The sequence below is a fragment of the Neodiprion virginianus genome, chromosome 1 (assembly GCF_021901495.1).
Source record: "Neodiprion virginianus isolate iyNeoVirg1 chromosome 1, iyNeoVirg1.1, whole genome shotgun sequence".
Taxonomy (NCBI): Eukaryota; Metazoa; Arthropoda; class Insecta; order Hymenoptera; family Diprionidae; genus Neodiprion; species Neodiprion virginianus.
In genome coordinates this window covers 24,799,161-24,825,616 of record NC_060877.1, presented here as the reverse complement: position 1 = coordinate 24,825,616, position 26,456 = coordinate 24,799,161, and the positions used below count along the sequence as shown (strand labels likewise).

The 26,456-nt window shown below is 39.2% G+C and overlaps 1 protein-coding gene across 1 annotated transcript; it reads left to right on the top strand.

Moving 5' to 3' along the window:
• The first annotated feature begins 18,459 nt into the window (after positions 1-18,459).
• On the top strand, positions 18,460-25,716 carry LOC124303985 (phospholipase A2 inhibitor beta-like). The gene is made up of 3 exons (XM_046761890.1): positions 18,460-18,515; positions 20,450-20,599; positions 21,032-25,716. The coding sequence occupies exons 1-3, from the start codon at positions 18,484-18,486 to the stop codon at positions 22,008-22,010; spliced, it is 1,161 nt and encodes a 386-aa protein (XP_046617846.1). The 5' UTR covers positions 18,460-18,483; the 3' UTR covers positions 22,011-25,716.
• The last annotated feature ends 740 nt before the right edge of the window (positions 25,717-26,456 follow it).

Sequence of the window (26,456 nt, the reverse complement as noted above, 5' to 3'; positions counted from 1 at the left end):
GTTTTACCTTTGTACACCCATACTCGGCCACGCGTGGCGTATATAGCGGCTAGATAAGAAGACTAACCACCCTTCTTGTTTAATGCCACGCTGCACGCTACAAGATGGCCGTCGACTATAGCTATCAAATATTCAAAGAATCGAGCGCCGCGCAGAGACTCGAGGAGTTTATATATATATGTATGTATATATATATATATATATGTATACATATATACACCTAAACCAATGCATGTACTAAACCCAGATATCACGCCCAGAACCTGGAGACGGTTTTATAAAGGGCACCGATATGCCGGGTTCAATTAACTCGGTCGAATTAGTTTATACGATGCGTTGTGTAAGAATTCACGCGGACTCAAATTTCTTCTTTTTTTTTTGTTATTTTATTACTCAGAAATCGGAAAACATAGATAAGTGACTTATACTGATTGTAAGACGCTGCGTACTCCGTGGAATCTGTTTCAGACAATTCATTATCAATTAACGATAAGAATTTTCGAGGGGGGATTTAAAGCCTGCTAATTTTTATGAACATTGATTTCGGTTATCAAGCGGATCGTCGGAAAGAAGCATTGTATTGATGAAATTTGTAGAAAAATATATGCGTTGCAGAGTAAGATAATGAACAGTTATGGCTATTAGGGTTGAGCGATTTGTCAATTTCATCAACAAATTATACTAAAGCTGCAACATTCTGCCAATCATGCGTAACAGGATCTCAAAAATTGAAACTGAAAAAGTATACCTTCTTAAAGGAGTAACTTTTCCTCGCGAATCTAAAATATCAAGTTTTTTTTTTACGACTGAAAGAAAAGTCTGCGTGAACTGAATCTATATAATGCCCAGCGAATCACAAATATTAAAATACAAACCATCTACGCTTTTCATGATTTCTGAAATCATTTTGTGAAAGCAAAGGTATTGTTATTCCAAAGAACTTGCATCTCGACTTGAATTGAAATACGAATTTACAAAAAGTGCACAAATTATCCACTGATATATAGATTATCCCATAATGTGAATTTAAAGTCACCGAATGCACTGCACACATGTTTTCGAAACAGATTTTCCTCAACTTGCGTCAAATTTCAAAATGGTATTTGTGTTGCTGTTTATTACAGATGTAAATCTGTCAAATTCATCAGAGCCGCGAATTTGAGTTGCAATTTCTCGTACCGTGGAATAACAAATCAATCGCGCAAAGGCAAATTGCACAGGTAACCACAAAACTTCCCGCGTCAGCTGTTTACGATTCTGCAAACATTTTTACACTACATATGCATTAGTTTCGACGCATTGAGTCATTTTTACAGAAATCAGGCTGAACCTCGTTAAAGAAAAATCCCACACAAGGTCCGGCAAAAGTTTCCTTAAAGCTTTCAAATTTCCCTATAAGTCATCCGTGAGGTGTTTAATCAGATCCTTTTTGGTCTCTGGAATAAATGGCTGCGATTTTTGGTTCCTTTTCGATCCTGTCTACAAAAATCCTTGTACAATTGTTTCATAGAGTTCAAAAATATCGGTTGATGTAAACCATCCAATGCGTGCGGCTATATTAAACTCGGAAGCCTTTCGATTCGTGGAATAAAATTAAGAAGTTAAATGTGAATAAAAAGTCGAAGAGAAAAAACGAGAAACTTGTCTACACACATATATATATACATATTATAATGTAATATATTTCGTGCGTTCCGGTAACATTTACGATGCCCGCGTTCATCGGTCTCGTTGCCATAGATGTGTTATTGGATATACACGCCACGGATCCACGGGTATGCTAATTAAAGAAAATGATGAAACGTAGACTATTCAGTAATTTACGAGCTAATAGCTTCTGGAGGCAATCCCTAGCCGGTCTCCGCACTACGCGCGGTCAAGATGAATTTGAGTCATAGGATGCCACCGTTGCAAGCTGCCCCGGGTGGCGCGTTGCTCTCGGAGATGAGATAGAGATGCTGGAGGAAGACGAGGCGGTGGAAAGGGAGGTGTGGGATAGTGGGAGGAGGGGGGGGGGAGGTTGGGGTGAAGGCCGCCATATCGGACCACCTTTACATTTTAATGGGTAACAGTGGTGCTCGGCGTGGCGTGAATCTAGGAAGTCGCGCGACGTCTTCATCCGGAGCTATAGAACCGGACCGGCTCACGATGAGCGTCGTTCACTCGGCAAAACGTCTACATTATTATATTATCCCATATCCTACGTGCTGTATGGGTATACGTACGTGTATGTGGTATATTGTACGTACAATCTGGTCGTCAGGGAGAAACTCGTCGGCATCAAGAGGACGGCGAAAGGCATCCAGGGACGCATTTTCAGGGCCCCCTCACCCCGGTATAACGAATTACGGTTATGTAGCTACAGAAGAGTAAGGTTTACGAAATATAACTGTGATCCAGATGTCGTATTTGCAAAATTTGACAACCGAAATTGTCCCTGGAGGATTTTACATCATTCAACAGAGCACTCTTTTTCCCATGTATACTATGTGATGTTAAAAATTAAGGCTTTGTTTCACGGGTTTGAATTTTCGCGTTCTAGAGATATTTGTGTTCGTAGAAACGTTGTCATTTGCGTTAGTAGACGGAAGGAAGATTTACCTGGAAATTTTTATCATTCTTGGAAATATTTAGAAAAGATGTTGCTGCTCTCGCCGATCAGGAAATACCGCAAAATGAGGATGCACATTTTTTTTTTTTATGCAAAAGCCATTCTTACAACGGACAGTTAATAATAACTGGTAATAAATAATGAACCTCATACGCGGTGCGATTAACACGGTGCAGCGCCAATTCATTTACGACAGCTGCAGAGGAGGTGCGGGATGTAGATTGATCGAACCTGTACATGAGTTGGCCAATATTTGATAATTACACAGGAATATGAACGTTCCCGTTCACATTCCAATAACCCTTATCCAATCAATTTCAAAAAAAGAAGCCAATTTGGGTAAAAGAAAGAGAGACGCTTAACCAGACGTCTTGTGAAGACTTAGGTCTTCGAAATCACTCCAGGATCATCGCTTCTCGAGTTCCAAGCTACTCGGAACGTAATAAAATAAAAAATGAAAATACAGACTTACAGATTACATGAAAATGCGACGCATTGTATGAATTAAAAAATTTTTCCACGACACGTACTTCGGTTAACGTATTTCAATTTGAACGCCGCAGTCTCGGAATTCCTCGTACATTATACATACGTGAGGAAATTTAACTGCGATGCGATGATGACGGGATCAGTTTTTGAGAACGTTGAGTCGGATAGCTTGCGGACGGAAAACTCGCCACCGGATACGAATTTGGGAAAATTACAGAGGACATTAGGAGAACCAACACTTATTGTGTTTATCATTTTGTTTCCACGTTGACTAATTTCCGGTTTTGTAACGGATATACCTTAAGCTGCGGGGAAACGCTGCATACGCCCAAAGTTGTTATTGTATTATAGACACGCCGAAATTCATCGCAGCCCTTTTAATCGTCGCTACTCACCTTCTGCCTACACTTTTCTTAATTACTGTACAAGTTCCAAGGCGCAGAGGGCCGTGACTCGCTCATATTGCATACAAAGACACACGAATCACACAGTTGTGAAATAATATTTGACGGAAAAATTTTGTCAATTCAATAATTTAACGTCAAATTTCCCAAGGTCCGGTGAAGAGCGCACGATTTTTCCGTGTATCGTTACGAGTCCTGTAGCTAATACAATTCAATGCATGTAAACGTATGCATCAACTTGTGTTCAAGTGATTCATTATAAAAATCTTACTTGTTTCGACTGTAATTTTTCACGAATTAGCTAAACTCGAAGATAATCACGTTTTTGTTTGACATTGTGCTCCAGATTTCTAAATTAAAATACCAACTGTCTGAGCAATTGATTTGGCCTGGTAAAATAAGTCGAGAAGAACACGTAAAAAACAACAAAACACCTTATTGCACAACTGCAATAATCACGAGTCAATCGCGAACTTGGAACATTATTGCAATTGTCGAGTCATGCCGAAAATTCTGTAAAATCTTCCGTCTTCAGTATTTCCAGAATTAGAACGAAACCCTTTCTCTTCTTATACTTATTCACTCCAAACTACATGGCGTAAATCCTTATCATTGCAATCATTAGAACCAGCAGTAAATCAATCAGTTTAATAACAATAATTGCGACGAAATGCTGGATCATGTAGAAAATATTTATACATCATGGTGGACAGTATTGTATTTTATTATATAACCGATATCGATCGTGCTCATATTCGAGCATGTGACGATTGTGTGTTTTTTTTTTTTTTTGGAGCAATAAAATGTTCTTTTCGCCGCGCTAACTGTTCACGGAGTCTCATTATCGGGGCTTGATTGACGTGGTTTTTTTCTCAGAGATGAGAGGCGAAATGGCCTCTATCAATTTTCTGCTTCGATTATAATACACGAGTAAATTGAGTCTGGGACGTCTGTAGAACGTTTTCGACATTAGAGAACCTGGTATACAAGTCCGTGAAATCGAACGTACGATTATAATAAGATGAAGAAGAAACCACCATCGAATACACGGTTAAAAAAAATCCACCACCACTCATTTTACATGGATCGCTACCTGTTCTGCGCCACATGCAGAGAGCTGAATACGACAGACGTCGATTATGAATATAATTTATGTAATATCCGCAAAAACGGCAGAATAAACTCTGCAGTGCGATAGTGTGAGTGGACAGGGATCGATCGTATATTACGCCAAGGGTATGCGTGGGAAGAAGGACGACGGTTGGTGTTCCAAATTTTCGATATCTATGACTAACTACCGCGATATCGAGACTATTTAAGACGTTGTTTATTTGCCGCTAGAAATTGTAATTAACGACACGTTGAACAAATTCCGAACAGACGTACCAACCGTACTCCCTTGGCTGTGACTACAAGGTAACCTAACAACGATTCGATACGGCTTAGCGATTTCACCGACGGTATATCGGTAACCAACGCGTAGGTGAATACCGTCCCGTCCTAGTTGTACACGCGTGTCACTGCATAAACGAATGGATAGAGAGATACGCATACACGTAAAGAAACACGCGTTGCTGCTCAGTTTACAACATACTTTGTCCATCTGCGTTTTAAGGAGCGAATAAGAGAAGAAGAGGAAAACGTTGGTGAAAAAGGAGCGAGAGGAAGAACGAAGAAAGACACGAAAAGAAGGGAGAAAAAAAATGGGCGTGTCCCGGAGATCAAAGGATGCCGCTCGGCCGCGGAGTGAACAGGTAGTAGGCAGGCGGAGAAGGTACGAGGTAGGAAGGAACCCCGCGGATGACGCGCATCGCTGCATCCACACATCCGCAACGTGTGGGTATAAGGCGTTTTTGAGGGGGTGACGGGGGGTGGTCACATCGGCGATGATCGGACAACCTACGCTACGCGATCGAAGGTAAGCATGCAACACATATGCACGGATGACGCGTGTGGCGAAGACGACGGCTGACGTCGACACGCGAATCCGCAAAACTGACAGGGCAAAAAGACCGACTTTGTACGGATATAATACTTAGTTGTACGTATGGACAACCGGAAATAGCAGAAATGGCCATTTTATTTTTATTACGTATCACGTGTAACTTGTGCAAGCACAAAGAAGGTATTGAGAGATCAGGGCACGTATAATCGTTGCTTCTTCACACAAGGTAAGATAGATGTATAACGCACGCGCAATATGGCAACTGCCGAACTGAAAAGGATGTGGTTGCTAAATGTGTTTAAGAGGAAATGTACGTCACCTGTTTTTCATTCGACAGAAGGAACGACGAGCTGCCGATGCTTTTGGATTGTACGCGAGTATCAGCTGCAGGTTAAGTCGTAACTTTGAAGGATACCTATTGGTACGAGCGTGGACAACTCGATTCTTTTGAGAAAAAAAAATATTAGAATCAAAAATGCTGAACACATTTTTCTTGAATCTCCGGAATCTGTTGGAAATTATTGAACGAGGAGGAGCGAATTTCCTCATAAGAATTGATTACGACTCCAACGAGAACTTTCTTGAAAATCGGAGAATATTGCTTTTGTACCGACTTACAATGTGCTCGGTATCTACAATTTTTTAAATCAGGGATGGTACGGCTACGTTATTCCCAGATTCCTAGTTAAATTGATATCCAAGTATTTTGGGATGCATCGATGGAATTTCGAACACTCGGCATTGGCTCGTTTGAAGGGCGTGAACCTCGCGATAATTAGCAAAATATACAAGCCACTTGGTGCGACTGGCGAGCCGCCATGTTTGTGAATATATTAGCATATGTAAATGCAAAAAAAAACCATCTCTCCATCTCTCTTTCTCTTGATTTCAATACAAATGTCTCGTTATTTCGCAATTCTTTTCATAAATGATCCACATTTGCAAAAGGAAAACTTCACCTTCTCGGCTCGGTTCGCAAGAAATTCGGAGGCTTTAATCAGAGTCGCAATTTAGCAATTGAGACCGATCGTAAAAGAGCAGGGCGTCCTCACAACGTGGCAAAATAAAGGATTTCTCTTGATCCCAAAATCATTATTCGTTTTCAATCAAGATTCGTTTCAACAATCATGCACGTACAGACCTACATCGAAATCAATATTCTGCTTTCATAAATTACATCTAGGTATAAAAATTAAATAACTGTGGTTACAAAGCACGATTTCAAAATTAATTGTTTGAATAGGTTACGGACAATCAAAATTCAAATAATTGGCCACTAAAATAACGAGATAAAAATCTTGCTTCACGGAGAGTTTGTTACACAATCGTAAATTGGCACTTCAGGGTATATTTAAGACATACGAATCGGTGAAATTCAATGTAGGAACCGATTTATATTATCACCTCTACGAAACGAGTACAGGTATAAAGCACTGCGATTGCTGCCAAATAATTATAAATAAGCAATTTTCACGCAAGAGTAAACAGCGTGTGATGCTGGCATTGAAGGATTCATTCCAGGAACCCGGGCTGCCAATTAGCTCTAGTTGAAAGCCCGAAGAAACCCTGATAATTAATATTATATATCTTACACGAACTAGAAACAACGCCAACGAAAACGCTCCTACAATAATTTCAGTCTTATACGTGTAAGTTGCGTATACATCTAGGTCCTAGGTGGAAGAAAAAATGCACCGCGTGAAATAAATGAAACAATCATCAATTACAGTCAAGCGCGTGCTGCTGATTAGCGAAAGATATTCGAAACGACGTATATGTAACGTGCAATAAGAACTACGGCTAATTGCAACTACTGTATATTCCCATTGCAGCGTTAATTCGACCACTCGGATAATTATGTAACGATATTGAAAGGTAATATGGTCGAATCGTTGCACAGCACAGATAAATCTTGATTGGAAAATAATTGACTAAATGCACTCGAGCGATTTATCGCGTACCAAAGGTATGTACGGGTATATTTTCATCATCGCGTATGTAAAGAACATTATCCATATACACCCGTATCTATACATATATCCAGGAACAATAAACGCGCTTCGACTAATTGGTTAATAAAGCGGCGGAAACAAACGACTGCCGCTCGCTGTGCTTGATTAATTAGTTCCCCCCACTTTTCTTCGTTATGCTCGTCTCACTCCACAGGCGCAATGCAGCTATGGGAGTATTTTTATTTTTTTTTGAGAAAAAAAAACGCCACGGTGGTTTCCCCCCTCTATCTTTCTTCCCGTTTTCTTGTCTCTCACTTTTTTTGTATATTCGTTTATTTTTTATTTTTTTTCTGTATTTATTCGGATTAAATTCCCTCGCTAATTGCCTCCGCTGACCGAGACGTCGGACCACCGTTTACGGTGTACCTATAATGTTACAGTAATGTTTTCTCCGTAAAACGATCGGAGTATCGAATATGATTCGCTAAATATTTATTGGTAGTTTTACGAGTGCCCCAACGCAGCCGCGTTCGCAACGTGTTTTAATAATTGCGATTTTTAAATGCATCTCAGATATTGTGTAAAAATTCTTAACGTGTCCAGTAATTTAATGATTGTTTTAATATTAAACTTATACAACACTCGCGCGGATATTGTTTATCATCTCTCTGATAATATAATGTTTCATACAATAGTGTGGAAATTTATACATATTCGGTCCATTTTACTTTTGAAATTTGACTGACGTATTTCCGGAAAAGTACAAGGCAAAAACGAGTCAATTTGTAGATTGTCAATTATTTGTGATAATTTCGAAGAGTAAGAGTATCTGACCAAGTGAAAAGTGCGACAAAAATTAAACAATCTAAACAATAAATGCAAAATGCTTCTTGGGTATCGAAATATAAAAATATATAATATAAATGTAAGACAATAAGATATAAAAATCGGTGAATAACCGTAAGATTTTCAGCTAAGTGTGTAAATATTATTATACCAACGGTACGTGCGGCATGGTTGCCCTCTGTACAATACTTGTGCGAATCGATTTATGACGGAAATAGTCGAAGAATCCATCCTTCACTTCTCTCTCCTCAAGATTACTGCAGTGGCAGAGAAGAGCTGCAGCCTTACGAATTAATCACGAACGAGTACTCGTTAGATACATAAAATTATGGATATATCTGTATCGTGATACATAAGACGGTAAAGCGAATTATAAATTTTACTAATGGCAAAAATTTACCTCCGAGGAATAACGAATCACGATTGGCGAAAGAGTGCCGACAGCTCAGACGTCAAGATTAGTATTACTATTTGCATAATAACGTGTAATTACGAAAAGTCTAATTAACCTCGGGCGCGGCTATCCTCCACGTCTCCCTGGAACGCCTCGTTCGTATATATATATATATATGTGTTTGTGTATTTACTTCAGTTAAATTGTATATATTATTATATAACGCACACCTTCTTCTCGTGTGTAAGTCTCTAAATTCAAGTCTCGTCTGGATGAACAACAACCGTGACTACTGAAATAAATTACATAATACATAATGCGGTAACTATATTGCGAATATAAATTAAGGATTTAACATTGATGAGAGACATGTATACATCTATCTATATTAAAGTGGAGGAACAGCTTGGATGCCGTCACCTTTCGATTATAATTCTTAACAAAAATCGAGTATCTCTTAGTCACGTGATTGATTTGCTTATTATCAATGTCAGTTATTAGGAAAACGGATAGTAATCAAATGACCTTATAACAAACGGTCGATGATAGTTGCCCAAAACTCGGGTCCTATATGAAAACGTGATGACTTTAATCAACAACAGTAATTTGTTCATTCTTATGCAATCACTATCGTAATATTATGTTTTTTTCTCGTTAGTTCAATCATTTGTAGGAAAATATTCTCTCGTATAATGTGAAATAGTATGCTGAAATTTGATAAATAACAATGCACTTAAATATTCACAAGTAAATTATATTCACTTGATGCAAGTTAATGTATCATTGCATAAAAGTAAATATCAGTTTAAACCAAATGATTCTCGTGTTTGTCTAGAGAAATTTACGCCTATCAATTATAAATAATTGAATATTCACTTCAAGCCTATTCGAACGCAAAATCGACAAATTTCTCTGTCAGCAATTATGCACAGGCTTTCCTTTTTTTTTTCGTACAACTGCAAATGGCCGGTATAAGATTTGGAAAAAGATCATCGAACGAGGAACAGAAGGTGTTCACTAAAAACAATTGACCAACATCCCGCGGTGAAAACGATCTGTCACTGTCAGTTTCGGGCCAAAGTATTTTCACGAGCTGTCGGACGTCGTTTGTTTGCTAGTGTGAACTCTTTATTTTAGACCGGAAATGTCCCCATTAGAAGGACGTATCGTCTCTCTTATAGTCGGGCCACCCTCTCCCCGAAGCTGAGGCGCGAGGTTTTTGTTAACCTTCTTCAAGATTTGGACAGTTGGCGCCCGGCGAACTCGGTTCTTATTTTTCACCCTTATAGCTCTCCCGCTGCGATGGCATTGTATAAATATGTATACCTATATATACGCTTATGGTATTCCATACAGGATTCAAGGGTCAAATTTTATTCCCTCGAATGTGTGAAAAAGACACGCCGTGCGGGATTTTATTTTGTACATTTTACCGCAGAAAGGAAAACATCAAGACCCTGCACGCGCGACCCCGAGATGAAGACATACGTCTGAACGATGTTTTCTTCCTAATTCTTTCCTCGTCAGCCAGTTTTTGCCCCGTTTTTTACCTCTTTGTCCCGAAATTTTCGGGCGACAATATTTTTTTATGAAAATTGGGTTATCGTAATATGGATACAATTTAATTACGGCACATCCTCTACCGAGGCTGTTGGAACGATAATGATCAACGTAATAGAAAATCAGACTGGAAAAACGCTGCATGGAAGGTGTAATTTAACGAGAAACAATTAAACATGCCTCACCCACCTGCACGACTGGCTGTAAAAATAAATAATGATTTTGTCGACTTTAATCGACTTTCCCGAATAAAAAATCAGATCAGCGAGCACGAAATGCGCAGAAATGCGCGCGCAGCAGCGTCACACGTTTCGCGCTGACGTCATACGGCACCAGCCAATAGATACAGGCGGTCGCAAACTTCGCGGCACGGAATACGGGAAAGGTCAATTTAGTTCATCGAATTTTGGATGTACGGAAACTTTTTAGCTCAGATTAAAAGGGAACGCAAGCGATTTTTTTGTCCGTGCTGCTCGATCGAGCGATGAAGAAACGTGTACACGAATCGCCTTATAATTACGTCAAATTGCTGCAGGTTTAAAAATTCATTCCTTGTCGTAAGAACGAGTCTTCCAACTGTGATAATATCCGTGTAACGAGTAAGTAAAGAGTCTAGTTACGCTCTTCGGCGAAATGGATGCCTTCCTACATCGCACGTCGAGACACTTAAGTCTACGATTAGACGTATATGTACCGACGAACGTGGCGAGGTGGCAAAGACGCAGGTTGCAAGTCGTTGCAACGGACTCAGGTACCCAAGCACTGTAAATATCTTCCGGACCGCACCGATCGTTTTAGGTACCCGTTAACCCGGCGTTGCAGAGCGCCAACAGCGCAAATGCGGTTTCACCGCGCCACGCAGAGACCATTTCACCGCATTAAAAGAAAGGATGAAAGGAGAGGAATAACGATATAATCGCTGAAAAAAGTATATATATTCAGAACGATTTTGTCATGGCGCAAAATGGCGCGCAGTATAATGATGACGGTGTGTCAAGTGTTAAATTTACGACCAAGTGTGAAATTACGAAAATACTCCCAACTGCGACTGCAGTAACACTTGCCGATGGAAGACGACATGATAGTACCTAATATGTGCGGAGTGAGTACGTGTAATCATATTCAAAACTAGCTCTACCTATGGGCATAAAATATATTTAGGTGTCGTGCAGGCAGAGCGAATTTGTTAAAAAAAGTTGGTAATAAAACAAGGAAAATGTTAGAATCACAACCCAATTTAACGATATTTTTACTTCTTAATACTATCATTTATCGGTATAAAATGATAAAATAATCGAACTTTATTATTGAAACTTTTTTATCTAACAAAAACTGACATATTGTTTAATAGTAGGTGCCCGAAACAGCCGTGCAAAGTGCAAATGAAATCACTGTTTCAGTTTTTACATTCATCACAGAAGAAGCCGATCGCGGCCATTAATAGCACTTTATGCAACAAGTGACGAAAACCAAGGAATGGTGATGAGTCTGCGCGCTAGTCGGAAATAAGTGCAGAGCTCGCCCACGAATCGCCGTTTTCCGGTTTTTTCCACTAATTGCATACAATATTTTTTATCACAAGTGCGTCGAAAACGAGTTTTGATGCCCGTAACACGTGCCTGAAATGGTCTGCAGCGTCAACCGTGTATCAGACCTAACCTCACTCGATTTGCTTCGAGTGCGCTTGCGTAGCGGTGCACGGTGCTTTATATGATTCAGACTACGCAACAGCACTGCAAACGGCCATTTTAGTTACGAAAATCACATTTTCGATGCATGTGCGATAAAGTGATACATTATGCAACAAGGGAATAATCGACTTTTGTTCCTGTATTGCATATAGGAATTTATTTCCGAGTTAAGTCTGGTCACATTATTGATTTGAAAAGTGGGACTCGATATTTTTTGCAATACTATGTGTTAGAATCCAGAGCAGAGGTTATTGATGAAAAAATAAATGGTAAAAAACGGATATAATTAGCATACGGATGTAGGTTGGCGGGAAATGAACCTCCACTATTGCTTTTTCGTAAGTTGGCATGAGTTATTGTAACATTTTGTGTATCGATGTCAATCTTGTGATCAATGCGTGGAATACCTTCGACTTGACACAATGCTGTTAATCGTAGCACGTCTGAAGCGTTGACGCAGAATTTCACAAACTATTACGAACGTTGTAACAATTTTCTGTTGGATCATGGGAATCGCTACTTTGGACAAATATTGGCCCAAGTTTGTTCAACACTTAGCCATTATTCATTCTTCGAAAGAGAGACAAATTTAGAGTATGTAAAAGAAGGAGAGAAAAAAGACATTAGTTTCGAACCGACGACGTGCACGTGCCTCCGGGTGCGAGACACGTTAGTAAGTTTGAATTGTAGCGGATAATTGCGACCCGCAGAAGACATTAAACGCGTGGTATATCCCTGGTCGCTTCTGCGGCAACCGAAAGCCACGAAACCTGTATGCCTACCCACATACATACAGGGGCATTATCTCGTAAGAATGAACTGGCATTGACAGCTCTGGGAGAGGTCATAATCGTAAAAAAGCACTTTGGTTTATCGGCAAGGGCTTGTCTCTGCTGTACAACGCATAAAGACTTATATGCTACAGGATTTCACTATCTCTGTACCCGTTCCGTCTGGCCTCCATTCCTCCGTTTTAACGTCCCGTTGTCCATACTCCGCGAAAAATGTAAGCATTCGCAAAAATACGCAAACATACTCTCGAAGCAAATGCGATAAAATACCGCGGAAAATGCATGCAAGAAAATGCGATTCTTCACCGCCAAATGGTTTCAACATTTCCACGAAGATTCGTGAAAACAGCCAGTTCTCAAAGGGACCGCGAATGGTTGATGCTCTCGGCTTTTGATTGTAAATACTGACGAGCTAATTATGCGATATTTCAATGCGAATTACGGGCTACAAACGTATTCGCAATTGGATAATATTCCCGAGCAAGCTGTTGCAACGGTGAGCGGGAATCGGCAATCAAGCATCGGTTTATCGAGCGCGTCAAGTGCGCTTGGGGGGCCGAGTAGTTTCGCTGCTGCGAGACCGTGGAGTTAATTGGAATCGCTGATCACCGAGACGTGACATCGATTTATCGAGAATCGTCGATGGGACGATAATACATGGTTGAGGGAGCAGAAGGAGGCATCGCGGTCGATAATCCACATTGCCGTAGATACAGCGTTAAACGCGAGCTTCTACAATATAAATGTAAATGCGATAAAAGCGCAAGTTGGAACATATATGCGATGGGTGCCGATGTGTGTGCCGTGCAAGACTGGAAGCGCAAGTGTCATATAATATCGAGAGTAAAACGCGCGCTTAAGCGAGTCGGTACCAGCGTTTGTATGGTAATCGTTACAGAGGTTGAAATTGTCTCCGAAGGATTTCGACGTTTACGATTCGACGCTTGATTTATGCTGTATTTATGCCTTGGCACCTCTTTGTTATAACAACGAAGTTCCGACGCATGTATGGTACAACCCTTGTGTACGCCCAGTGCCAGTCCGGCTGCTTCTCTTACGCTTGCATTGCATGGTATAAGCGATTCAGTTTTAAACGTCGGCCTCCCTTCGCGGCTTCGAATTAGTCAGCTCATCCGACACCGGGATTCGAATCGCGCGTTAATCTTAATAAGCAATTAAAATAACGTCTCACTTTTACCATTCGCTCAGCACAACGAATCGCAAACTCTGCGCAAATTTGCAAAATAATCACGTAAATTTAGCCGCTTATTTTTTTTTTTTACCTAATTTAAACATTATTTATCGCACGTTGAATTCAATGATCCTGACGCTTCGCACGTAGTTGGAGAACTTGAAAAAAATCACGTTCCGAAGTCATGCAAATCTCACATCCTGGCTTATACATGGCAACGTAAAATTAATAAAGCTCGCGTTCGATAATATTTTAATTCGATCACGAAAAGATGAAATAAAAGAGGTTTTTACGCAAATTTATTGCATTTAATTGATATTTGTGGACCATGGATTTTGATTTTGCGGGTAGAATGGAAAAGTGACTTACTGGCTTGTGCATCTTACGACCTGGACGTTAAACGGTTGGCATTTATATGTTAAAATTATTCATAATATGGAGGAAAACAGTTGCGATCTCATCTATAATACCGCGATATATTGTTACGTTGTTTTTCACCGCGAGATGGTATACGGGCTAAGTAATAGGCGCACGAGTGTATATGTAATACTTGCATCTATATTCTAGAAGTGCATAATTAGCGGCACGCTACCGCGTTATAGGTAGTTGCATCGGGGGATATTCCTTGGATACGACGAGACTTGCAATTTGCCCCAGATCAAAGCACTCAACCAGTTATTATGGTGTACCTACTTACTTAGTGCCGAATCAAGTATTAACACACGTAATTTGGAATAAGAAAAGGAGAAGCAAGTTTCTGGGTAAAATTCTTCTCTGAAATCTATCGCATACAAACAACATCAAGATAAATTATAACAAAAATTTTCGTACTACTCGCAGGAAAGAAACTCCTTCTTTTCTAAAATGGAAATGTCTATACAAAAATTTGATATTTTTGCAATTATTGTTTCATTTATATGAACAGATAAAGAATCCTTTCATTCATTTGGTAATCCGACAACGATAATTTCCTAATTCAAACGTGTTTACGTGTATTTTATTTTCAAAAAATTGGACTTCACTGAACGCATGCAAATATTTTCACGTCTCTGAATAACTTTACACATTCTAGAACGAAGTTCAAGACAGCGTGAAGTGTTTTTTTGCGGCTAGTTCACTAGATCGTTCGTACTTTTCTTATCTCGGGGGATAAATCCTCTCATAACCGTTCTACAATTTTTTTTTTATTTTGCCACAGCGCGAAGCGGATCGTTTGCGGCGGCGTTAACGGCCAGAAGACATGTATCTGCATCACGGAAAAAGCTGTACAATCTTACGCATCATTGGCCAAGCGAAAATATTTTCAATGAAAATTTTTTCAGCCTTGTTTGTTATAATTTTCCATCAATTCTGCACGATTTTTTCGTTTAAATAACTGTGCACGAATCCAAAACGGTATTTCGTCTCGAGTTATAGATTAACATGATTAGAACTAGAGGTAACAATATGATCAATGAAGAACAGTTTAATTAATTCTTTGTTCCTTTTCCCGGGATTTAAGATGAATTAGCGACAAGCACTTGACGATTTGTATTTTATTTTTTTCTACCGACGATGAGAATACCGTGGCTCGAGTTACAGGCCGATGTGACTCTTTTCAGTATTTCGCACACTCGTCTCGTTTGTACAAAGTATAATTAAATCGAAAAGTGCCGAGGTATAAAGAGCGAAATGTAAGTACGCGTAACAGGTATTACATTATATACCTTAGCAGCGCGCAATTATTAGTCAGGTATATGCATACCGTGTGTGTAAGGCAAGGCAAAACGGTCTCCGTTCCTTACAAAATAACAAAGCATCGTTCCAAGATGGCGATGAAAGATAGGCGAGCTCAGCCGAGTACGAGACACGGTATTCAGTCGAAATGACCGACTAGAAGTACGTACTTAGGAAGGAGTGCTCACGCGGAGCAGCCGAGCGTAGCTCCTTCTGATGCAAACCTTTCTTTGAGTAAACTTGTCTCTCCTCTACTCTCCTTGGCGCTATTTTTTTTTTTTCTCTCAATTTATATCCCGCGCCGAAGCCAAGCTCGCGCCATTTTATCAACACACATCTGAAGTTTGCTCCGGAAGTGAACGATCCGCGATGGCAAGAAGAGGAGGGAGGCGAAGAAGAAGATGGGCAAGTTAGGTTTGCGAGATAAGCAAGTTACAACGCCGCGTCAGGTGGAATTAGCAAATTTCTGCAATCTCTTACAGACATCGCATCTTTCGTGGGTAACAAGCCTTCGCGAGGCGAAACCTTTGCTTTAATGCACTTTGTTTTAATGCATTGGAACGATGAGCAGCTTGCGAGTCTAGCCATAAACTGCTATTCTGTAATCCGTGATACGTGCGTGCGGTTAATAATATGCGTACCGATACGTAACTGCGCAAGTTTTTCTCAGCGGGGTAAAGAAACAATCACACGTACGTTCGGCGTGCGAGAGTTATAAGTTTTTTGGAATATTGGCCGGTGTAATCGCGAAGCGGAAACATCGCGTCAAGCTGTAACAGCGTGTTTATCAGTCAAAATTTTTGGCAGACACGTAATTGGACTCATGGATGGCAGGTGTATGATCTGCTAGAAACTAACAAACTAGCAGAATCTAGAAACGAGACTTGGCCCGGTTTCAAAGGCGTCCGCTTCTCTCCTTTCTGCAGATCAATGCCGCCGCGAGCTCGTTGCCAAAATGGTGAATTAAGTGTTTTCTCAGACGGAGCACACCTGTTTCTCTTAAATCTCATTACTTAGCTCTGTGAGTAAAACCGAGTGGCGTATACGCTGGGAAACTGTGATCCTGGCGCAAGTCTCTCTCCCTCTCTCTCCCTCTCTCTCTCTCTTTCTCTCTCGCTTCAGCATCTAGCCACGATTTTAATTGGTCGCTATAGATACAGAGCAGCGATGCTATTTATAATCGCAGTCATTAGTTCATTGCTATCTTCTACTAAACAGTTGAGCACCTATCGCAAAGACTTTGATGTATCCTCTGCGCGTCCTCTCTCACACTCTTAAATTATCCTCGTTTTGAGAGTACTAATTCAGACGGATCACCGCCGGATGTCGTACGCGTAGAATTATCTTCATAATGTGAAACGTTTGTTCGACCGCGAACACGCGTCTTGAATGTAAGGTCGAGGCGTATATGATACGCCCTGAAAAGTAAAACGATTTATGCACTTCGAATAATATATTTATGTACAATCGTCGGAAGAGGAAATTGCAGCAACAAATAGCTACGATAGATAAATTGTGTGGCAAATTTATTGCATTCATAAATTAAATAAACAGTGAACGTATGGTAAATTTACTATTCCAATTACTTCCAATACAATGTAGAAGGTTCGTTGCAGAAATTTGCGACAGTTGAAGGTTGTCTCGATGTTTTTATACAGAATTGTTTTACCGGACACGAGGATGCATAATGAATATTTTAATTACAAGATCTGTAAATAACCCAACAGAATTTTATCGCTCATGTGAATAAATAAAGTTTCATTCGTCGGCCGCGAAGAATTTGTTAACAAAAATTTTCTTGTAGAATACAAGGTACTCGAGTTTATTTGAAGTCACATTTATCGTCTTGCAAAAATGTTGTTCGTAAACCAAATGATTCGTTTATTCAAAAATCTTAATTGACCAGGAGCTTAATAATGGATAATTTATACGAATTCGTGTAATCCAAATAAACTGTATGATTAAGTATTCCGGAATATTTACGCCGTAGGAATGAATCATACGCATAAAGATTTCAAGCATGTCGTATAAAACACGTACTCATTACGACTATAACAAGGTGAAATAAGAATAAACCTCACGTCAGTTCAAATAAAAAGCGTAAGATCAATTTATTTCAGTTAATATCCGTACATACCTAAAAAGCGTAGAAGAATAATTCTTTTCCCAACAGAGTTTCTCAAGAAACGAGTGATAATTTTTCTATTTCGAAAGATGCTCCGTCTTCCGTTAGTGACCGGTGATCGAAGGGGTGGAAATTTTTACCATCACGACGGTGTGCCGTACGAGATAAACTTTTTCCCGAAGTGAAATTCCGGCGGCCTGACATTATAACAAGATTTCGTGGAACAATTACGAGAAGGCACGAAGTGGAAGTTTCTAGCCTCGCCGTTGAAAATAATTACACCTAAAGCAAGACGCGTAGGGTATAACTATGTATACCGATGTTCCACAACGAGGAAAGAAAATCCGTGCAGGCGGTAGTCAAAGGCAAAGGGGGACGGCGAAGGGCGAAAGGGCGCGGCGAGGGAAAAACTGAGGCTGCGAAGAGACAGCGATTAGTCAAATGAAATCTTCCGTCACGTCTGAGCAGCCCAGCGGACATTAAACATGCGAGCGACACGTGTCGCGATGCGCCTTTCGCTAACAAACGCGGCGACGAGATCGGCCCTCGGTCTGTGGGTATAACCGGCGCGTATCCACCGGTCCGAAACGCTAACAGTCCTCGAAACCGGCGTTGGAAGTCGGAACGACCCGACCCCAGAAGACGCATTGGAAATAGACGGAGACGGAGGAGGCGACTCGACTTCTTGTTTCATCCGACTAACCGCCTACTTAATTAAAACGGCATTAAGAGAGAGAGAGTCTCGCCTGCATTTTGCGCCCCCTTGAATGTCAAGGAAACGATCTCTTCTCCGTCTCGAGTACGTACATAAGTGTTACTTTGTGTTTGGTTACGTGAACGCTTGCGAATACCTCGCGGAAATGGAAACGATCCGTTTTACAATTGCGATTATTTTTAGGGTTCCGTAACTCGAAAGGGAGAAACGGAACCCTTCTGGGATCGCCTCGTTGTCTGTTTGTCTGTCAAGATCATTTTTCTCAGGAACGAGTCGAGGTATCGGGTTGAAATTGATATTAAATACCAAGTTCTACGTTTCCTTGAAGGTGTACAAAATTCGAGCTTCTAAGTCAACGCAGTAAATATATAGAATATATATATATAAAAAAAAAAAAAAATAATCAAGTTGTCCGCTTGTCCGATTTTTTAATGGCGGATCGCGTTATAAGCGTAGTAATTTCATTTGATACTCGAATTGTTGATGTGAAAAAATAATTCGTTGAATAAGCAAATTTTAATGACTATATAGAGATAGCAAGAATTTTCACTGCAATAGTAAAGATTTTTCAAGCATAGCCAAGTCGATTTTCCAATGTAGCGAATGCGTTTATATTAACCTTACAAAATTCTAGTTATTTCAACAAATTTTCCTATTGTCTCTATATTAACCCAAGAATTTGCTTGTCCAGCTGATTATTTTTTTCCATGTCGAGGCGTATCTACAAGTTTGTGGAAAAAAAAGCTATTACATGCAAAGTAGAAATAGGATTACATGTTGCAAAGCTGTCCAAGTGTCAAATAATGCGTGACTCGTATAAACTGTCGAAAAAATTAGCCATGGTTGGAAACAATTGTTAACAAATCTCGTAACGTCAGATGGCCTTATCTTCTTCGTTCAGTGATTATTGCTACATGCCTCAGAACCGGCTAAAGAACGGTATTAATTTATTAAGCCGTATGCATTGTAGGATCGATCCTCGTTTCATTTTCCTGCTAATTGTTAATATTTTCTAAGGGCAAAATGGAATATTTCAAAACTAATCATTCATTCTTCCACAGTGAGTTGAAAGTAATTGCTTCCGTATTTTATTAAGGTGAGAACAAATCGCTGAAATTTAGAAGCGTACGCAACCTCACTGAAAGCGTACGCCAAGGCTTTTGTCGTTGGTAGTAGTTTTGAAACTGAACGTAGGATTAATTAATCCTACGATGAAAATTACTGGGAACAAACAATTATAAATTCTTATATAAATATTTTCTATCGGTTCGTTTTATTACTACCGTCAAATTCGTTAACTAATAATAAGTAACTGAGGTAAAACAACAGTTTCCGAAATCGTTCTGCATTTGGAACAACTTGATTAAAAATTAGAAAAAAGTTTCACTAGATCGAATTTCGTACCGTAGATGGAAAAAAATAGCGTGTCTTTGCAATCTATTGACGATACAGGATGGACATGGTAGGAAAGCTCTGTGTTTTATCCGCGGTGATCGTTGCCTCGCTTACCTCCACCTCTGGGTGGACTGACGCCGGTGTCTGCAGTGCCGACAAAGGTTGAAGCCTACCAAAGAATTTCTACGTGCCGACAAACGTTGAAGCCTAGTAAAGAATTTCAACGTGCCGACGGTCGCTTGATACCTTTAAAAGTTAAGACAAGACTTACCTACAGTTACTGTTATTAGCACTGTATCAGCGGTAAGAAACATATCAGCGTTAACGTAATCAACTAAAAATCTAGAAGTCAGATTAAAAGAATGAAAATTTACCGAAGAATTGTAATTATGGGGGAAATAGAATATTGAAACAACGTAAAACTGGAAAAATTCTTTTTTTCCGCAACAGTTACTTCATACCGGAGCATACGTCGATCATCGTCGTAATAATCGCAGAACACTGCTGAAATTAATATAAACTATAACAAAAAACTTGCGTCCGTTGACCGTGATGACACCCTATTTTATTCACCTGGCAACAGGTTATCCTTGAAATCTCATGATTATGCATTTCGTTTATAGCATTTGCATATGGAAACGTTACAGTCCGATTTCAATTATCGAACCTTGCCTTGTCACAAAGGAAAACGAAATCATTGTAACGACGACGATTCACCGAACAAGTCACGAAATTTTTGTACTCGGTCGTTCTTCGCAAATCGCTAAAAAGAGGTAAGTCGACAAAATGGATAAACGGATTTTTTTTCTTGCAGACATTTATTGATTAAATCAAATGTGGCAAAAGAATAGGTATTTAGATTCAACGAAATGTCATTTGACTAAATAAAGTAGTCAAGAGAACAAAAATTTCTATTGACTAGTGAAATCGCATTTATTGGAATTATGGAAACATTTCCGTTGCCATATGTAATCGCCAAAACTTGATAAATTCTACTAGTTTCTTTTTCTCTTGCGAATGCTCTACGTTTTAGGAGAGTGATTGAAAAATTATGGAAAACAATAAGATTCTTGCTCCGTGCTTGACAATAATTGTACGGTATTTTGCAAATAAAAAATTTCGCAGGGCTGGAAAACACTTTGGAAAATGCAGTAAAAGCGTCATGATTTTCGTCCAGCAGTAAATCGTATAATATTCATTCACAGGGTCTGGAACATGGACCGCAAAATAATTTTTTCAACGTTGTTACACGTTCTGGGGATCGTTTGTCACTCATCTTCGGCGGATACACCGGAAAATGCACTTGTCCCCAGGACTGAGATCGTGGAGAACGGCAGGCTCGCGGAGAACTGGAGCGACAAATTACCGCATTCTACGGAAGACGTTGATCTGAGCGGTCTGGGTTTAGAAACAGTGAAGCTGACCACGTTCGCAAAATTCGATGAATTGAACGCCGTCAATTTATCATCTAACAAATTGTCGTCAACTAGTGAAATAGCGATCGCAGTTGAGCGCGTGAAGCCGCTTACTTTGGACTTATCACACAACAACTTGGGCCTTACACTGTACAGAGAAAACACGCTGCTCTTATTCGACGCGATAAAGTACTTTTGGTCCATCAACTTGTCGCACAATCGCGTACACGGACTTGAGATCGACTTCGACGTGGTTCACCTGAATTTGTCGAACAACGAAATTAAGTGCCACAACAGAATTAAACGACATCGTTTTCACAGCGATGAGATTTACGTCGCGACTTTGGACCTTTCCCACAACTTGATCAATTGTCAGTCAAAGCTTTTCTCCGTGCACATCAGCAAGCTCGACATGTCGTACAACAAACTCGATGGCATAGGGCCGGAACTTTTCGAGGGACTGAGAGGCTTGGTTGAACTAAATATTACCCACAACAATATTCGATATATTCATCCACGGGCCTTCGTGAACAAAACGTACATGACCAAGTTGAATCTACACTCGAATCATTTGAGAAACGTCTACAGTCTAGTTTTCCGTTCAACTTACAGTCTGAGGTTCGTCGATTTGTCGGCAAACAGGCTGACTTACACCCATTGGTACGATGCATACCCACAACTTGAAAATACATCATCCACGGAAGTCGGGGTTTACGTTTTGGACGAGCGCCATAACCGATATCCGTTCATTACCGAAGATATAAATTAATCTCATACACCGATCTCAAGCCGACGTTCGGCTTTTCAGTTGTATAATTTTGAATTGCCCAAAAAAATCAAGTTCCTGGATAGCTTCTGAAATCTCTAATAATTTTGATCTAAAAAATTTCGTACAAATAAGAAGTTTAATAACACATGTTTCGTGTTTGAAACGAATTCTAAATTTTTCGTATTAGGCACATTTTCATCCGAATCATAAGAATACGATAAGACCTTTTTCGAGAATTGTCGAGATACTTACTCTTCAAGAAAAATCTACTTTTGTCATATATTCGATACAAAAAAAAAATAACCAAGTTCTACTGAAGTGAGTAAAAAGTTTTAGTTACCTTTAGATCAGGAAAAGCAGAAAATATTTTGCTATACATCTGTAAATTCTACAATAAATCGTATCGCTATTGACGATGATTATACAGCGGTTCCGAAGTCGCTACCCAAAAACGAGACTAAATTGAACGTTGAAAAAATTGTGAACGAAAGTAATATATATGGTAAACGAAGGAAGAAATTAACTTGGCAAATTAGTAACTAAGGTGTGTAAAACTTGAAAATTATGTAAAGCACCTACAAGCTGAACACTTTTGAATTAATTGTCTGTATAATAACGGTACAATGTTGCATCGATGATCTAAAATCAATTTCTTTCGTTTTGTTTCATGGTAATCAGATGATTCATAATTCTTCTTCATTGCTTGAATTTAAGCTTTGCCTTCGATTTTCTCGCATGGTCGATCTATATCCCTATGTATCATGTATTGTATACATTTGTATTCTCTAAAAAGAAGCTGAAGATTCAACGTAAAGCTATTCTTGCTGCACTGCGATAAAATTAAAACAAAGAGGCCACACTGAGTAGTTTCAAAAAATTCATCCACTTGCATTTCATACCTTTCAAAAGTTAGATGACTTTTTGGCTGCCCTTTCTTCGCAATAAATATTGCAACTTGTCCATAAGCTGTATCGTTTGGTTGTTTTTCGCCTAGCTTTCGTCAATGCTTTTTTATCAATTTTGTGCATTTTTCTGTTGTAAAACATGATATTTACAGGAATTGTTCTCTACTTAATACAATCAAAAAATTACATTTTATCGTAATGCGACACATAATCAAAAAGTGCTATACTTTATCTGCAGTATTTGTGAACTTGTTAATGTTTAAGTCCACCTGTAAAACTGCTAGGTATCTGCAGTGCCGACGAAGTTTGAAGCGTGGGTGGGTATTAACGAAATTCTTCAGGCATACGAGCATTTAATACCGTTGAAAGTTAAGGTAGAACTTACGTGTAGTAACTGTTATCCGAATAAGAAAGATTTGAAATGTGAAAAAGGTAACCAAGTGCCAAAATCAACTCATGACGAAAACGTATGAAAAACTCATCACCAATCTCTGTCGTGAAATCAGGAAAGAATTGCGCGTTATACATATTCTCAGTATAAAGTATCATCGTAAAATCGAATCTCGTTGTTCCGTCATACGTGTAATGACATAGAAACATCGTTCCGAGAGCTACGAACTTGGCAATAGCTCATTTCAGTAATATCCTCAGCAGATAAGCAATTCCTATTTCCCAGTGAAATTATATTTATTCGAAATCAGCGCGTTCGAATTGAAATTTCACTTCAGTTATCATAACTTCAAATTCACTCCTGACGCAACGGACAACGGCAACCAGACAAACACGGTTCACCCTTTTTTAGAGAACGGATCTATGGCCCGCAGTTTAGAAAAGGACACAATGTACGATATAAGAAGAGCAACAACGAACTTGGCGAGTATTAGTCTTTCTAGTATTTGACATGTAATGCAAATTCTGATTACACCGTTTAGAATTAACCTGTTGGGTATATAGTATATCCGGGAAAGTCCACATCCAACTCGATCGATGTCGAATCCACAATCTTCTCGAATTCTTTGTTAATATTGTATCTATTTCTCAAGATGCAGTAGATATTGAATGTTTCTTTCAGATCTTTACCTCACGTGGTTTTCTCGACGTGTGTAAGATTTTCAATTTTGATGATTTCTTTCGCAATAAATATTTCTTACTGACCATAACTTCCGAACACTAAATTCGACCATCAAAGTTATAAAATTCATATTGTTCTTACTGAAATTCATTTTTTTTTAAATAAATTTCATTACTCAAAAATGTACAACACGCTTCGAACAATGAAATTATATGTCGAAATACTGTTAAATTCAACTTACATTTTTATTGTCTTGTTTTACGAAATCAGCTACAGGTTCTATGTAAGACGCTATAGTTAACACCTCTGGATAACACTTGCAGGATTCCATTGTTACCGATTTTACTTCGGCAATCGGTAACAAAATTTCATAGATTCTCGACGAAAGTTTCGCCGTTAACCGAAGAATCTAAAACCCGTTATCCCAGGGTGAATTTTCGTAACCAATACTCGGAGGGTAAGTGGGATTGGGACCATAAAAAGTCGTGGTAGCGATTCGGCAGCTTCTTTATCGACGAGAGCCGTTTAACACGCAATCCCTTAAGACACACAAAACCCAATTAGGCAACGGATTAGGATAATCGTTTTTAACAGTCTTCAGTCAACGGTTGCGCGTAATCCTTTTGCATTACCAATCAACGAAATTTCAGCAGTCGAATTGGAACATTTGTAACTCATGATAAAATTCACTGTACGAAGCTTGCTGAGGTTTTCTGAATTTTGCAATTGCAAAATAATGTATTTCACAAAAGAGTTGATCAGTTTTCAGGACAGACAGTCCAAGTGTCCAAAAATTTATTCGCAAAAAATCTGATGAATTGAAAATTTTAGAAATTAATTCCATCCTGATCGCAAATCCAAAACCAATGATCCCGCGTTAATGTAACAAAAGCTCTTGCACTATAGCAGAATGTGATTATACATCGTAGACAAATTTTATCTTTGTTCATAGTGGGCGTCATTGATTTCTCCGCAGTAAATTTACCGTCCATACTTGTAATAACTAGTCTAAACGTGGCAGTTAACACCGATAAAATACAACTAGAATTGCACATTGTTAAGCCTGGCAGACCATGGTAAAGATTTCTTTGCAGCGATGCAGTTCGTATAGTGCGGGGCATAAAGTATAATGTAAAACTGAGAGCCGACGCAGAAATCGGTAAAAATTCTAGGAAGCTTAAATTAAACCGCTTCTTGTTTTGCAATCGTATTCGTTTTCGCCTAAGAGCGTTCCGGTGTTGTCCACAATCGAAAGCATAAACTGTCCGGGTTCCAGGTACGGCCCTATCGATATTGGCGCCCGTCTCGAGCCCCCGGCACGTGGCTTATCTTAAGAGGCACCGTATTCGGCCCTGCGGTTTTAATTCAAATAAATTCAACTTGACGAAGGGGGCAGCCTTTTAACATTCCTCCGATAAGACTCTGAACGGTCGACCGACGCTCACCGCTGCATCATATATTCGGCTTCGCACCGAACGTGCAGTGATTGTTTTTGTGTTGATTATTTCTTATTTCCCCTAGTTTTTTAGACCGTCATTTTCATTTTTCCTTTCATTTTGGACTTCATGTGATATTTTTTACACTTATTGTATACGGTTTGCATTACACTATATCGGACAAGATCGCCGTTACTCGTTCAACATGCCGCGGTAGCAAAATGTTGATCTGTTTCGGGCTCAAAAGCATTTTTTTTTTCTGTTTTCAAATCCAAGTTTCTATCCTGTAACTACGAAGAATTATAATTTATGAGACAAGTTTTATGAAACATTTTTCCGTTACCAGTCATTGAAAATTCAAGATTTTTCAATTACCACCATTGTTCTACCTCTTTGGTTTAAATAAAGTCAAAAATTGCTGTCGTTCAAAAAGCTACTTGCACCACAATTCTTGCAATAAAGATTTGAAACATTTTCGCAGTCATCCTGCAAATAGTGTAAAAAATAAACTTTGCACTCTGGTGATTAATTATTGAATTACGCCAGTTTCTATTTGCAAAAGAAAAGAAATAGAAGTCAAAAATATGTAACAACTGTGTTAAAACTTAATATCAAAACTAATTCTAGAATAAATTTTTCAAAATCATCAAACTTCCTCAACTAAAACTTTATTTGAGTATTGTCAATTGCAAATCAGTTTTAACAATCAGATTGCAAATTAGATTACAACTTTTCTTTGCTTTTTTACCGTGATAGGTACGGAATTATTTGAATTTTTGAGGCAAACTTCCGCAAGATCAGCTTTTAGAAGAAGATCGTAAATTTTCGACGTTATTTGAACCGATATCTAGAAAGATAGATACCGCGTACATTTAGTCTGAATAGCCAGGGATATACTTGTTTCACGAAACCTTATCGACGGTTCAAGCTTCATGTGAATGGAAAATGTAGAGTTTTACAATGACAACGTATCGTTTTAAGAGAGTATAAAAATAAAAGTACCGTTATACAACCTCGCAAAAGCATTGATCAT